General features: G+C 40.1%; 1 protein-coding gene across 1 annotated transcript in view; it reads right to left on the bottom strand.

The window, feature by feature from the left end:
* MTNR1A (melatonin receptor 1A) overlaps positions 1–871 on the bottom strand; it is a 28,005-nt gene extending 27,134 nt beyond the window's left edge. Inside the window, exon 1 of the mRNA XM_032838154.1 lies at positions 646–871. Within this exon, the coding sequence (XP_032694045.1) occupies positions 646–871 (226 nt within the window). The remainder of the gene's footprint in view (positions 1–645) is intronic.
* Positions 872–14,580: the final 13,709 nt, after the last annotated feature.

Here is a 14,580-nt window from a genome sequence, read left to right as displayed (position 1 = left end):
CTGTTTTAAAATGGAAACTTGTTTAACTTGGAGGAATAGGAATCATGTGTAGGAACCTTGGAAGTCTTTTTAAATTGCGTGCTAAAAACTGAAAACTACTCCAGACAACAAAACTAAAGTAAAGCTTCTCATTTCGCAGGCTTATTATTTTCTCCTTTTTTAACAAAGTTGTGAGGAAATTATCTGAAAAAAAACTAAGCAATTGACAAGTTCATTGATCTGATTCAGCAGGACTTCAGGAGGAACTTTCTGCATCCTGTATCTGATGCCTCTCAATCCAGTAAACCTCAAAAATTGATCCCTGTGCAGTGGGGCTTTCCCCTGAAGTAAAGAGAACCTGACTTTGGCCAAGTGTTCTACCCCTTAAGGACTTAAGATTCCTTGTTTCATTGTGAGGGGTGGGGAGGAGGGAGAGAAAGGAAAAAACAAACAAACAAACAAACAAACAAAAACTTACACAGGCAGGTTAAAGGAAAAGTAAATTGACGGGCTTCTCTCTCCTGTGGGAAAAAGAACTCAAGTCACCTTTTTTAGAAAAAGCTAATTGACCGCTAAGGAGGGGGCTGTGTTCTGCAAAGTAGCCAGAAAGGGGAGAGGCGGCCGCCGGGTGGACGTAGAGGGCTGCCCGGCCCCGGGAGCCCCTACCTGCATTCCTCAGCTTCTTGTTCCGATACACGGACAGGATGACTAGGAGGTTGCCCAGGACGTCCACCACGATGGTGAAGATGAGGATGAAGGCAAGGGTGCAGGCCACCCATGAGGGTCGCGGCTCTGCGCCCTCCCCGCCTCCGGGCGCCCTCTGAGAGGCATTGAGCAGCGTGCTGCCATTGCCCTTCGGGGTCCCGCCCGGCGCGCCCCACAGCCCGGCCATCGCACCCTCCGAGTGCAGGGCCACCCACTCCACCACGGCTAATGGCTCCTCCCGGTGCCACTCCCCATCGCAAGTGCTCTTTCCCCACCGCCCCCTGGCTCCCCCAGCTCCCTGCAGCGGGACTCCGCACCTGCACCTCCAGCCCCGCCCGGTGACACCTGGCATCCGCAGGAGTCTCCTTGGCCCCGGGGCTCCCGGTGCCATCCCCGCAGCCTGTGCAAACAGCGCCCCCGTGCGGCGGGCCTGCACCGCGCCGGAGCTAGAGTGGGAAGAAACCAAGGAACTTTCTCAGTGAGGTATCGCACCATTCCTGGAACAGAAATCGCATCCCTCGCTCCCCCCACACCCGCTCCCAACCCACAGAATGAGGAGGCCAGCTAGAATTTTCACATTTTTCCCCCAAAAGCTACTTTTCTTTTGATATTTCCTGAACACGGTCCTTAAAATTTTAGGGTACCAACTATATTTCAATTAAAAATAAATTTTCCAATTTAAAAATTCCAAGTTCTTGTCCTCCACCTCTGTGCATGCCTCTGGTTGCTGGCCCAGGTAATCAGAAGGAGAGCGAGGACACTTGAAATGTCAGCTTGAAATGACAGAATGTTCCACTGGGAAGCTGTGATTCAAAGCATCTCTAAACTTTTCACTTCAATTTCAAATGTCAGTGGATTGAATAGTTTCGAAGTAGCCACAGTCTTGCTTCACACCCAACACAGGCGGCTACTCTCTGGCCGATTTCTTCCAGGAGCAGTACAGATCCCAGACACCTTTAGCCACCACACCCTGCTCGTTCTCCCTGTAGACCTCTCGGCTTATGTGGGGCCCATACTCAGGCTCTAGTTTCTCTTCCTCCTCCTCTTCTTCCCCTCCGATTTTTTTATGAACTGAAGATATTTTTCATATGAACACCAACACATTCATCTGTTTGTAACACTATACATGTTAATCCAATGCATATATTCAGATAAATAAAAGACCCCATAAGATCAATTAAAAAACTAGTACTTCTATATGCAAATTTGATATAAATGACGCTCTTTGACTTTGGCATTTGTTAGTGGAAGATCTGTTTTTTTAGAGTCCCACTCTGGAGCTGAAGTTTATTTTACTTTTCATTTACAATGCGGTCTCTATTTTTTTTTTTAAATAATAGCTTTATAGAGATACATTTCACATGCCATACAATTCACCCATTGTAGAATTCAGAGTATGTGACTGTCATCATAATCAGTTTTAGAACATTTTCATTACCTTCCCTTCCCCTTGGCCAAATTCAGTCTCTATTGGCTATTACTCCCCAGCCCTCCCTGCCCTAGAAAACCATTTTCTGTCTCAATAGACTTGCCTATTCTGGACACTGTATATAAATGGAACCCTGCAAAATATGAGGTACTTTGGGACAAGCATCTTTCACTTAGCAAGATGCTTTCAAGGTTTGCAGACGGTGAAGCATCTGTTGGTACGCCCTCTTGTTTATCGTCATGTGAGAATTCCATCGATATGACACATTCGTTTATCCATCAGATGAGGGACGTTTGGGTTCTTTCTACTTCTTCTACATTGAATGTTAGTTTCGCCGTCTTGTGAACTTTATATGATGGGTCCGTACATATGTAAATGTTTGCTTTTATGTCCAACTTCTTCTGTTCAATATTAACTTTGTGAGATTGGGGGCTGCCACAATCAGCAGAGCACGTGACTCTTGATTCTGAGGCTGTAAGTTCCAGCCCTGTGTTGTCACCCTATAGCTCTTAAAAAGTTTCACTTGATCCGTGAAGGTGTCTAGGAAATCTGCAACCTCAGTATGTAACCACCAGCCACCAGGTGCTGGAAATCATTCGGAAAGAATCTGAAGTGTGGCAAGCCGAGTACAGTCTGGAATTTTTCAGTAAAGCAGCCAAAGACTGGTGGGATATGTACCAAGGAAATAAATAAATCCCCACCTATCTGAGGGTACTCCAGCTTCCACTTTCCCTTTTAGATCTCTCCTGTATACACGCCTGAGCAGGAAAGTCCTTGGTAAAATCAATTCCCTTGCATTCGTGAATGTACTTGTTCAGGAAATTTTTTACGTACGTGGCTCTATGCTCAAAACATAGTCCTTACCTTCCAAAAGTGGCGTGGGTTGGGGGTGTAGATGTGAGATGTAGAAGTGAAATGCAGAGTCCACAAAAAAGGAGAGCACGGAGGAAGGAATTTAGAAATGAATACATACATTAAATGATTGAATAAGAGGGTTTTTAATTAATAAACTTTACTTTTTAGAACAATTTTAGGCTTACAGCAAAATTGAGAGAAATTACGGGGAGTTCCCATATATGCCCATCCCCACACCTGCACAGTCTCCCCTGCTAACTAGATCCCACACCACGGTGGTGCATCTGTTACAATCTGTGAACCCACACGATTCATCATTGTTGTCCAAAGTCATGGTTCACATCAGGGTTCATTACGGGTGTTCTACATTCTGTGGGTTTGGACAGGTGTATCAATGACATGTATCCACCATCATAATACGTCCACTGACTAAGAATCCTCTGTGTTCTGCCTGTTCTTCCCGCCCTCTCCTCATCCCTCAGAACCAATGACCTTTTTAGTGTCTCCATAGTTTTTGGCATTTCCTGAATGTCCTCTGGTTGGTATCACACAGTATCGGGCCTTGTTAGTTTGGCTTCTTTCACTTAGTAATCTACTTTTGAGTTTCCTCAGTGCCTTTGCATGGCTTAATAGCTCCTCCTTTTTAGTCCTGAAAAATATGCCATTGTCTGGATGTACCATAGTTTATTTATCTGTTCACCTAGTGGAGACCATCTTCATTGCTTCTGAGTTTTGGCAGTGAAGAATGAAGCTGCTCTAAGTATCCATTGTTGTGTGGCTATAAGTTTTCAGCTCCTTTTCGTAAATACCAAGGTGCACCATTGCCATAGTGTACGTGAAGAGTATGTTTAGTTTTGTAAGAAACCACCAAACTGTCTTCCAAACTGGCTGTACTATTTTTTCACCCCCCCCCACCTAACCCCCAAGTGATAAATCCACATCTCCATCAGCATTTGGCGTTGTCAGTGTTCCAGATTTGGACCATTTTAGCAGTAGCGGTATCTTAGTTGTTTTAATTTGCAGTTCTCCAGTGATATATGATGTTGAAAATATTTTCATATGTTGACCTGTCATCTGTGTGTCTTCTTTGATGAGGTGTCTATTCCGGTCTTTTGCCCATTTTTTATAACACATTATTGGTTTTCTCACTGTTTTCAGTATTCTTTGTATATTTTAGACAACAACCCTTGATCAGATGAGTCTTTTGCAAATATTTTCTTCCAGTCTGTGGCTTGTCTTCTCATTCTCTTCATGAAGTTGTTCACAGAGCAGAGATTTTTTTATTTTAATAGCATGTACCTTATCAATTATTTCTTTCATGGATTATGTCTTTGGTGTATCCAATAAGTCATCTCCACACCCAAGGCCACTGAGGTGTTCTCCCACATTATCTACCAGAAGTCTTAACATTTTGCAATTTACATTCAGATCTGTAAACCATTTGAGCTGATTTTGTGAAAGGCATGAAGTCTGTGTATTTGCAGGTGGAAATACTATCTTTGTTCCACTGTATCTCTCTTTTGCTCCTTCTCAAAGATCAGTTGACTGTATTTGTGGGTCTATTTCTGGGATCAGTATTCTCTTCCATTGATGTACTTGTCTATTCTTTCACAAATACCACACTATCCTGATTACTCTAGCTCTATGGTAAGTCTTGAATTCAGGTAAGTAAGTACCATTCCTCTGACTTCATTCTTCTCAGCTAATACTCAGTTGGCTTTCTATCTTTTGCCTCTCTATATAAATGTTAGAATTGATGTGTCCACAGACACAAAAGAACTTACTGGGATTTTGATTCACATTGCATTGAATCTAAGATAAAGGTGGGAAACTGACCTCTTAACAATACTGTTTTCTAATGTACAAACACAAAACATGTCTTCATCATTTTTTAAGTTCTCCTTGGATACCTCTCAGCAGAATTTTATAATCTTTCTCATATAGATGTACATTTTTTTTTTTTTAGAATTGTACCTAAGGATTTCTTTTTTTAAGGGAACTAATGAAAATAGTAAAGTATTTTTTTATTTCAAATTTTGCTTGTTCATTACTGGTTGTGGGAAAGCTGTCTAACCTTGGAGTCTGTAACCTTGTTATAACCACTTATTAGTTCCAGGAATTTTTTCTGTGTGTGTGTATTCTTTTGAGTTTTCTACCTAGGCGATCATATAATCGTGAAAAAGACAGTTTTATGTCTTCCTTCCCAATTCATATACCTCTTATTTCCTTTTCTAAAGATAGAAAGATAGATTTATTTATTTATTTATTTATTTATTTATTTATTTATTTGATAGAGATCACAAGTAGGCAGAGAGGCAGGCAGAGAGAGAGAGGAGGAAGCAGGCTCCCTGCTGAGCAGAGAGACCGATGCGGGACTCGATCCCAGGACCCTGAGACCATAACCTGAGCTGAAGGCAGAGGCTTAACCCACTGAGCCACCCAGGTGCCCCTCCTTTTCTTATTTTACTGAATTAGCTATAATTTCCAGTATGATGTTGAAAAGCAGTGGTAAGAGGTCACATCCTTGCATTGTTCCTGATCATAGTGGAAAACTTCAGGCTTCTTACCACTAAGTATGATGTTAGCTATAGTTTTTTTGTAAATGTTCTTTATCAAGTAGAGAAAGTTCCCTCTATTCATAATTTACTGAGACTTTTTATCATTAATAGGTATCCGATTTTGTCAGATTCTTTTTCTGCATCTATTGATATGATTAATATTTTTTTTTAGCTTATCGATGTGGCAGACTACATTAATTGATTTTCAGATATTGAATCAGGCGAGTATACCTGGGATTTATTACATATATATGCTATAAATTACCCTTTAAGCACTCCTTTCAGCATATTTCACAAATTTTGATGTTTTCCTTTTCATTTACAATTATTTTTAATTGCTCTTAGGATTTCTTCTTTGACCCATGTGTTATTTAGAAATGTACTGCTTAATCTCATGCTTGGAGATTTTCCACCTATCTTTCAGTTATTAACATCTGGTTTAATTTCACTGTGGTCTGAGAGCAGATAATGTATGATTTCTATTCTTTTAAGTTTGTTAAGGTCTGTTTTATGACCTTGGTTTAACTTAGTAAACTTTCCCCATGTACCTGAGAAGAATGTGTAATGTGCTCTTGTTGGATGATGTCATCTGTAGATGTCAGCTATATCTAGTTGATTAATTGTGCTCTTAAGTTCAATGATGTCCTCACTGATTTTCTGCATGCTGGCTCTGTCCATTTCTGATCGAAAAAATGTTAATGTCTCCAACTCTAATAGTAGATTCATCTATTTCTCTAGTTTCGTCAGTTTATGCCTCATGTATTTTGAGACTCTGTTGTTGGGTGCATACATCTTAAGCATTGTTATTTCCTCTGGGCAGTTGAACCCTTTATCATTACATAATGCCCCTCCTTATCCCTCAAAACTCTGAAGTCAGTTCTAAAATTAATATAGCTACTCCTGTTTCCTTTTAATTAGTTTTAGCATGATATATCTTTAACACTTTAATTTTGATCTATATATGTCCTTATGTTTAATGTGGGCTTTTTTTTGGATCCTCTCTGACAATCTCTTTTAAGTGGTATATTTAGACTGTATGTGTTCAAGGTAATTATTGATACAGTTGGATTAATAGCTACCCATTCTTATGGTCTCTCTATTTTATTTTCTTTTGCATTTGTCCTTTGTTCCTACTTTGTCATTTGCTCTTTTTTTCTGTCTTTTGTTTTAGTTGAACATTTTATATGATTTCATTTTCTCCTTTCTTAGTATCAATGCTGCTGCTGCTGCTATTGCTTTTTTTTTTTTTATTTTTTTTTTACTTTTTTGTGGTTTTCCAAGAGTTAGCAATGTACATTTATAACTAATCCTTGGGGTGCCTGGGTGGCTCAGTAGGTTAAGCATCTGCCTTCAGCTCAGGTCATGATTTCAGGGTCCTGAGACTCAGCCCCACGTCCATCTCCCTGCTCAGTGGAGTCTGCTGCTGCTTCTCCCTCTACCTCTTGTGCTTTTTCACTGTGTCTCTGTCTCAAATAAAAAAATAAAATCTTTAAGAAAAGTAACTAATCCAAGTACACTTTCAAATAACACAATACAACTTCTGGGTAGTATAAGTACTTTATAATAAGAAAATATTTCTAATTTCTCTCTCCCATCCTTTGTAACATTGTTGTCATTCATTTCATTTATATATAGCCATACACAAGTATATATGTGTACATAAGCATGCATAATCAAATATATTGTTGCTCTTATTATTTTGAGCAAACTGTAATGTGTTAGATGAATTAAGAATAAGAAAAAGAGGTTGTTATTTTACCTTTATTCATTCTTGGATACTCTTCTTTTCTTTGGGTAGATCCAAGTTTCTGACCTATATTATCCTTCTCTCTAAAGAATGTCTTTCAACTCTTTTTTTTTTTAAAGATTTTATTTATTTATTTACAGACAGAGATCACAAGTAGGCAGACAGGCAGGCAGAGAGAACGAGGGGAAATCAGGCTCCCGCCGAGCAGAGAGCCCGATATGGGGCTCGATCCCAGGACCCTGAGATTGTGACCTGAGCCGAAGGCAGAGGCTTTAACCCACTAAGCCACCCAGGCGCCCCTTTCAACTTTTCTTATAAGGAAAGTCTATTGGCAATAAATTCCCACAATCTTTGTTTTTTGGATAAAGTCTTTGTTTTGCCTTTGCCTTTTAAGAATAATACCTCAGGGTACAGAATTCTAGGTTGGTGGTTTTTTCCTCTCAACACTTCTAATATTTCCCTGTACTCTCTGCTTACATGGTTTCTGAAAAGTCAGATGTAATTGTTGTATTTGCTCCTCTATAGGCAAGGCATTTTTTTCCTTCTTTTAATCTTTAATTTTCTGCAGTCTGAATATAATATGCCTAGATATTTTGGGCAGGCCGGTTGTTGTTATTGTTTGCTTATTTGTTGCTGGGGGTAGGGGAGTGGGGTTTGTGGGGCGGGTGTTGCTCTTAGCCTGCTTGCTGTTCTCCAGGTTTCCTGGATCTGTAGTTTTGTGTTTGACTTTAATTTGGGATAATTCTCAGTCATTATTGCTTCAGGTATTGTTTCTGTTCCTTTCTGTCTTTCTTTTCTTTCCGATATTCTCATTACATGTATGAGAATACATGTATGTTATGCTTTTTGCAGGTATCTTAGAGTTCTTGGACATTCCGGGTTTTTTCAGGATTTTTTCTCTTTGCTTTTCCATTTTAGAATTTTCTCTTATCATATCCTCAAACTCAGAGAAACTTTCTTTAGCCATGTCTAGTCTACTAATGACCCCATCATGGACATTCTCCTCTTCTATTACAGTGTTTTTGATAGCATTTCTTTTCTATTCTTTCTTAGAATTTCCATCGCTCTGCCTACATTATCCATCTGTTCTTACATGTTGCCTCCTTTATCCATTAAAGGCTTCATATTAATCAGAGTTTTAAAATATTCTGATCTGATAATTCCGGCGTTCCTACTGTTAGTCTGTTTCTGATGCATCTTCTCTTCAAGCTGGATTTGCCTTTTAGTATGTCTTGTAATTTTTTGTTCCAAGGCGCACATGATCTATTTTTATCCAATAGAGAAAAGGAACTGTGGTAAATATGCCTTTAGTAAAATAGCAGGAAGGTGTGGGGGGAGAGAAGTGTTCCATAGGCCTCTGATTAAGGCTGTTATGGAGTCTGTGCCCCTGAACTGTGAACTTCACTAATGTTTCTGTCTCCCCCCCACCCCTTTTGTGGGACAGGATGGCTGGAAGGGATTGAGGACTTGTATTTCCTTTCCCCCACGTAGAAGTCTAGAGCTGACTGGAGTAGGGTATTTCTCTCCCCGCTCCCAGTTAGGTTAGGCTTTGATAAACCCCCAGCAGCTTAGAATCTAAGTAAACAGTTTCTCCTGAGGGCAGATCTTGTTAAGAAGAATAGAATGCTCTGGCCTCTTTCAAAATGTTTTTTCCCCTCTGCCTGCTGAAAGCAGTAGAGAATTTTTCTGTGATACTCTCTGTGAGGGCCTAGAAGGGCTTCTCATGGTAAACTCACAGAAATGTGAGGGCCCTCTCTAATTGAGTCCTTCTAGAGTTTTTAACTCTCAGACTTGTCCACACTGAGCCTCTACTAATTCAGTTACAGTTCAGATTTTCCTGTCACAGCTGGTGGGTTTCTGCTCTGCTGAGTTGTGATTCTCTGTATCTAATGTCTCTCTCTTCAGTTTTGGGGGCATTAGTGTGCCTGTGCCCTCACTTCTCTTATGGCTCTAGGAAGAGTTGCTGATTTCTCATCTTTAGATTTTTAACTTGCAGTTAGAATGGAGTGGTGACTTCTAAGGTCCTTATATGCCAGGAATAAATAAGTATTTATAAAAATAGTTTATTATGGTCAAATGGGGTTAATTCCAGAAACCAAGGGTTTGTAGAGCATAAAATATATTAATATAAGTTACTGTATGTATAGATCAAAGGAGATAAACCACATGATCATATTTATACATGTTAAAATGGTATTTTATTTTCTTGTTATGTTTTAAAGATTTTATGTATTTATTTGACAGAAAGGAAGTACAAGCAGGGGGAGCAGAGGCAGAGGGAGAAGCAGGTAGAGGGAGGGGCAGGCGCCTGCTGAGCAGGGAGCCCGATGCAGGACTCCATCTCAGGACTCCAGGATCATGACCTGAGCCGAAGGCAGCCACTTTGACTGAGCCAGCCAGGCACCCTAAAATGGTATTTTAGAATTCCCTACCCATTCCCAATTTTTAAAAGTTTCTATAACTTTAGTAAGAACAGAGTGAATACTATAAAGAATATTTCAAAATAATGTCTATCTTAAAAGAGAAATGCAAGAGTTATTTTCCTTTAAGTCAGGAAGAAGTAATGCCTGCTAACATCACACCTACTTAGCATTGTGCTAGGTGTTTCTGATAATGAAACGATATTAAAAGAGAAAAATGTAAAAATCAATATTTGCAGAAAGGAGTATATGTACTTTCTTAAATTCCAGGAAAAATGAGAGCACCTAATGAGAAGGTCTGATACGTAATAGCAATCAATGTAGAATTACTAGAAACTGGCTTCATCAGCAAAGTGCAGGGCAATGTGTAAAGAAATTTTCTTTAAAAATACCTCAGAACTTCACTGAGTATCTTGAAAGAAAACACAAAGGGAGAGACAAACCATGTTCCTGGATTGAAAGCTTGAAAATTAATTTCCCAAATACTTTTTGCCAGCCCAACAAAAATACCAATAGCAATAAAAAAAAAAAAATCATGAAGTTCCTTGAAAGAATGTGTAGAAAAAAGGATTGGAATAAATGAGGGGGAGAGGGTATTAGTTGCCAATATTAAACCATCCATTAAAAGTTACAATAACTGTGGGGTGCCCGGGGGGCATAGTGGGTTAAGCCTCTGTCTTCGGCTCAAGTCATCATTTCAGGGTTCTGGGATCGTGCCCTGCATTGGGCTCTCTGCTCAGCAGGGCGCCTGCTTCCCCCTCTCTCTCTGCCTACTTGTGATCTCTCTGTCAAATAAATAAATAAAATCTTTTAAAAAATTACAATAACTGAAATCATGTGAACATTATCAACAATTGAAGATAACACAAGATAAAGTTTTGATAAAGTTAACATTTCCCATCAGTGAGGGAGGGTTACATTATAAAAACAAAGATTCATTTAAAGAAAATGTAGGTAAAAAAAAATATATACATATATAGGTTAAAAAATAAAATGTAGGTAAATACTTATGTAACTTTGGTGTGAAAAGAACTCTGGCATGAAAAAGAAGAGAGGACAGAAAGCACTCATAACCATCGAAGGAACAGTAGTAGCTACTGTATGCTGCACACTTAACACGTCCCAGTTCTGGGGTAAGTATTCTCCATGCGTTCTCCTACACAATCTGCTAATGGTCCTAAAAGGTTGGGTATGGCTGGGAATATTTTATGGACGAGAGACTGGTGGCTCTAGAAGGTCATGTGATGCACCAAAGGGCCACAGCAGATAAGGGCTAGAGGCAGGATTTGCATTGTGGCCCCTCGGGCTCCTGAGAGGTGGTGTTTCTCAGCCAGGATAGATTTGACTGCCCGAAAATTAAAAATTCTTCTTCTTCTTCTTTTTTTTTTTTTTTTTAAGTGCCATTAACTAGTAAAAGCCAGTTAGACCAGGGAAATGATTTGCAACCTATCATATAAAATATCAATGCCCTTCATTATGTAGAGGATTTTTTTCAAATAAGAAAAATGATAGAATTATACTTAAAGGGCATCATTAGAGAATTAAAAACTAAAAACCTATATGCAGCTTCTCTCTGAGAAAACAAAAACCCAATGGATGAGAAGTTACCATTATAGTTACCAGCTATCACTTTTGAAAACATTAGGAGGAATGGTAGGTCCAAGTGTGATAAAAAAAATATGCATATTAAAATCTGAGAAAAAACATTCCTGGGCACTACATAAAAGTCTTGAAACTGAATATTCATTTGACCCAATAATTCCGCTGGTAGAAAATAGTGTATGGACCCATGGTTGTTCCTCACAGCATTGTTTGTAAGATTTAAAACCTAAACCTCCTATAATTGGGGTTTTGATAAATCAATATAATCAATAGGTGAATAGAGCAGCACAGATGGCTGTCTCCCACCGAGGGGGCGGTGGGGTAGGGGAGCGTGCATATGGAAAACCCCACAATCTTTCTGGCTGGGAATGAGGAAAGGCAACAGGAAAACCATGAATAGGCAAAGAATGGGAAATTCCCCAAGAGGAAAGAGCCAGAGGGGGGATTCCCCAGACTCCGACTGCCCCTGTCAGAAAGTGAGTGGTGTCTAAACCCACACATATAAGGAGTACACTCAAAGCAGTCCTATAGACAAGGGCTAACTCAGACTGGAGTGGACACCCTTCAACAATGCCCTTTGCTCCTTGACCTCCTTGACCTTGGCCTTTCCAGCCTTGACCTTCCTAACCATTCTTTCCCTCAGCCAGGGCGTCTAATCCAGCCTCCAACCCATGAACTTTCTCTCATTCCTCAAACATCCTATTACCCACTTCCTGTTTTCCATATGTTCCTTCTGCATGGAATGCTCCTTCCACACTCTTCTCTGGAATCGCTTTGCTTTCCCCATGAAGTCAGGCCCCCATCTTGCTTATCCTTTCCTCCTTCGTGCTCCTGCAGATCACAGTATACCCTTTATCCTAATACTTACAAGCCAACACCGTACCTGTTTTCTTGCTGGAGTCCCACAGCAAGGCTGGGAAGCTGGGCTGGGGGCTTGTTCTCAGTTGCATCCCCAGGACTGAGCATAGCATCTGGGCTACAGTAGACACCAACAATTTTTTGTTGAATAAAATGAGAGAATAAATGATTCCATTATTGCCTGCTGGCTTTAAGCTGATGTAATTTCCATGAAATTATGTCTTTCATCATATTTGGAAACTTCTAATTTATCAGAAAAAACATTGCTATTTGTCAGACTAATGGATTTTTAATGCATTTGTCACCCTCAAGTCATGAGACATTTTCTCTATGTTTCTCCCGTTAATAACAAGAAGTATATTTTTTCAAAGAATTTTTATGTTGCATTATAATAGAGGAGTTAATATGGATTTTATTTGCTGGCCTACTTTAAGAAGAACATTTTAGTTAGGTACTCTAGAAGTTTGTAAAACAACACAATAATTTAAATTTTATTTAGAGTATATATATTTTCGCTAAATGTAAATGTATCCTAATTTCAAGAGCTAAATATACCATTAAAGAAATACTTTTTTTTTTTTACCATTACTTTATATAATTTACAAAGTTTCATTTCATACTAAGATGAGAAATATTGCTTTCAGAAGAAAATAGTTCGAGGAATATTAAGAATAGTTGACATTTTCAATATATGATATATGTAAAAATACACTACAGAATCATAACTACATGCACCATGGCAGGGGTTATAAAATATATGTGCCCATGATTTTGGCTGGAAATCAGTGAAGTAAAGGGACAGGTACGTGCTTGTATGAGAACAGACCACCTGGAATTGGAATTGGAGAGTGAGGGGCTGGTTTGGCCAGAAAGTCCTGAGACTTCCCTCTTGACTCAGGGACCCCATGTGTGGACCCCAGTGGTAGCTATGGTCTGAGGCACCATACCTTTGTGTTTCTTGGGTCTTTAGGAGGCACGCTGAGAAGGCAGAAAAATGCCAGTCAATTCGTGATCAAGTTCCAAAGTGTGTATTATAACATTTCCAGTAGGAGGATGAAGGGGAAAACTGCATAGAACTAAAAATGCTGCTATTTCAGCGTTGACATAGTCTAGAGTGCTTTAGGAGTTGGGAGAAAGAGGCTTCAACTTCGTAGTCCAGTTTTTGGTCAATATATGTTGCTGCATGGAACACAGCCCTTGACCACACTGAAGTTTGTTTTTCCTCAAAGGCTACATGACTGCTCATTGGCAAGTTTTGTCCACTTTTATGTGTGCGGGGTATAGCAAAGGGTAGGCTAGACCAGTGTTTGTTAATGCAACCCAGAAGATAATTTGAACTGAATGAATGAATGAATGAATGAATGAGTGAATATATGGAAGAAAGGATGGAAGGAAAGAAGGATGGATAGAAGGAAGGATGGATGGAAGGAAGGTTGGATGGATGGGAGAAAGGATGGATGGAAGGAAAGATGGATGGAAGGAAGGAAGAAAAGGAGGATGGATGGAAGGAAGGAAGGATGGAAGGAAGGAAGGATGGACGTACGGATGGAGACAAGAGAGTGTGAGGAGGGGCACCTGAGCGTCAGGAGCACTACAGTTTGAATCCCAGGTGAATGGAGAGGATACTTTTATTTTGTTAAATGAAGCAGATAGAAAAATAAGACACAAGGGAGCAAGCTGTAAACGTGACCCCAAACACTCATCTCATTACTAAGACTGGGGACTTAGTCTTGCCCATCCTTCACTGCATGGCAAACACGATGCTTCTGGCCCTCATTGACTAGAGAAGATACTCAGAAACAACTTCTGGATGAATGAGCAGCAAAATTGGCATCTTTTTTTTTTTTTTAAGATTTTATTTATTTGACAGAGATCACAAGTAGGCAGAGAGGCAAGCAGAGAGAGGAAGGGGAAGCAGGCTTACCGCTGAGCAGAGAGCCCAATGTGGGGCTCAATCCCAGGACCCTGAGATCATGACCTGAGCCGGAGGCAGAGGCTTAACCCACTGAGCCACCCAGGCGCCCAAAACTGGCATCTTGAGACTTTACCTGGCCCCACGTCATCCAGTCTCCAGTGTGGAATGCACTGACTTCGTAGAAAACAATGAAGATGCAAATGGCCCGAACTCTCTTGGATTCGAGGTTATTAATCAAATCTAAACTGGGTTAGGAAGCTTCTTTGAATTAGAGCATGTTCTATAAAGGCACTAAGTCAACGAAACTTTGGCTCAGTTAGTTAAGCATCTTGATTTTGGGTCAAGTTCTCAGGGTTGTGAGCTTGAGCCGTGTGAGGCTCTGCGCTGGGCATGGATTCTTCCTCCTCCTCTCCTTCTGCCCACCCCCCAAATATGAAACTTCCATATGATACATCTTAAAAATAAACTATTAAAATACCTGTTTGAAAACTGGGGTGGCAGAGAGGGAGGAA

This window comes from Lontra canadensis, unplaced genomic scaffold (genome assembly GCF_010015895.1).
Source record: "Lontra canadensis isolate GAN:19392208 unplaced genomic scaffold, GSC_riverotter_1.0 scaffold102, whole genome shotgun sequence".
NCBI lineage: Eukaryota > Metazoa > Chordata > Mammalia > Carnivora > Mustelidae > Lontra > Lontra canadensis.
Note: the sequence above shows the minus strand (reverse complement) of the source record. Positions and strands in the feature narration are given on the sequence as shown.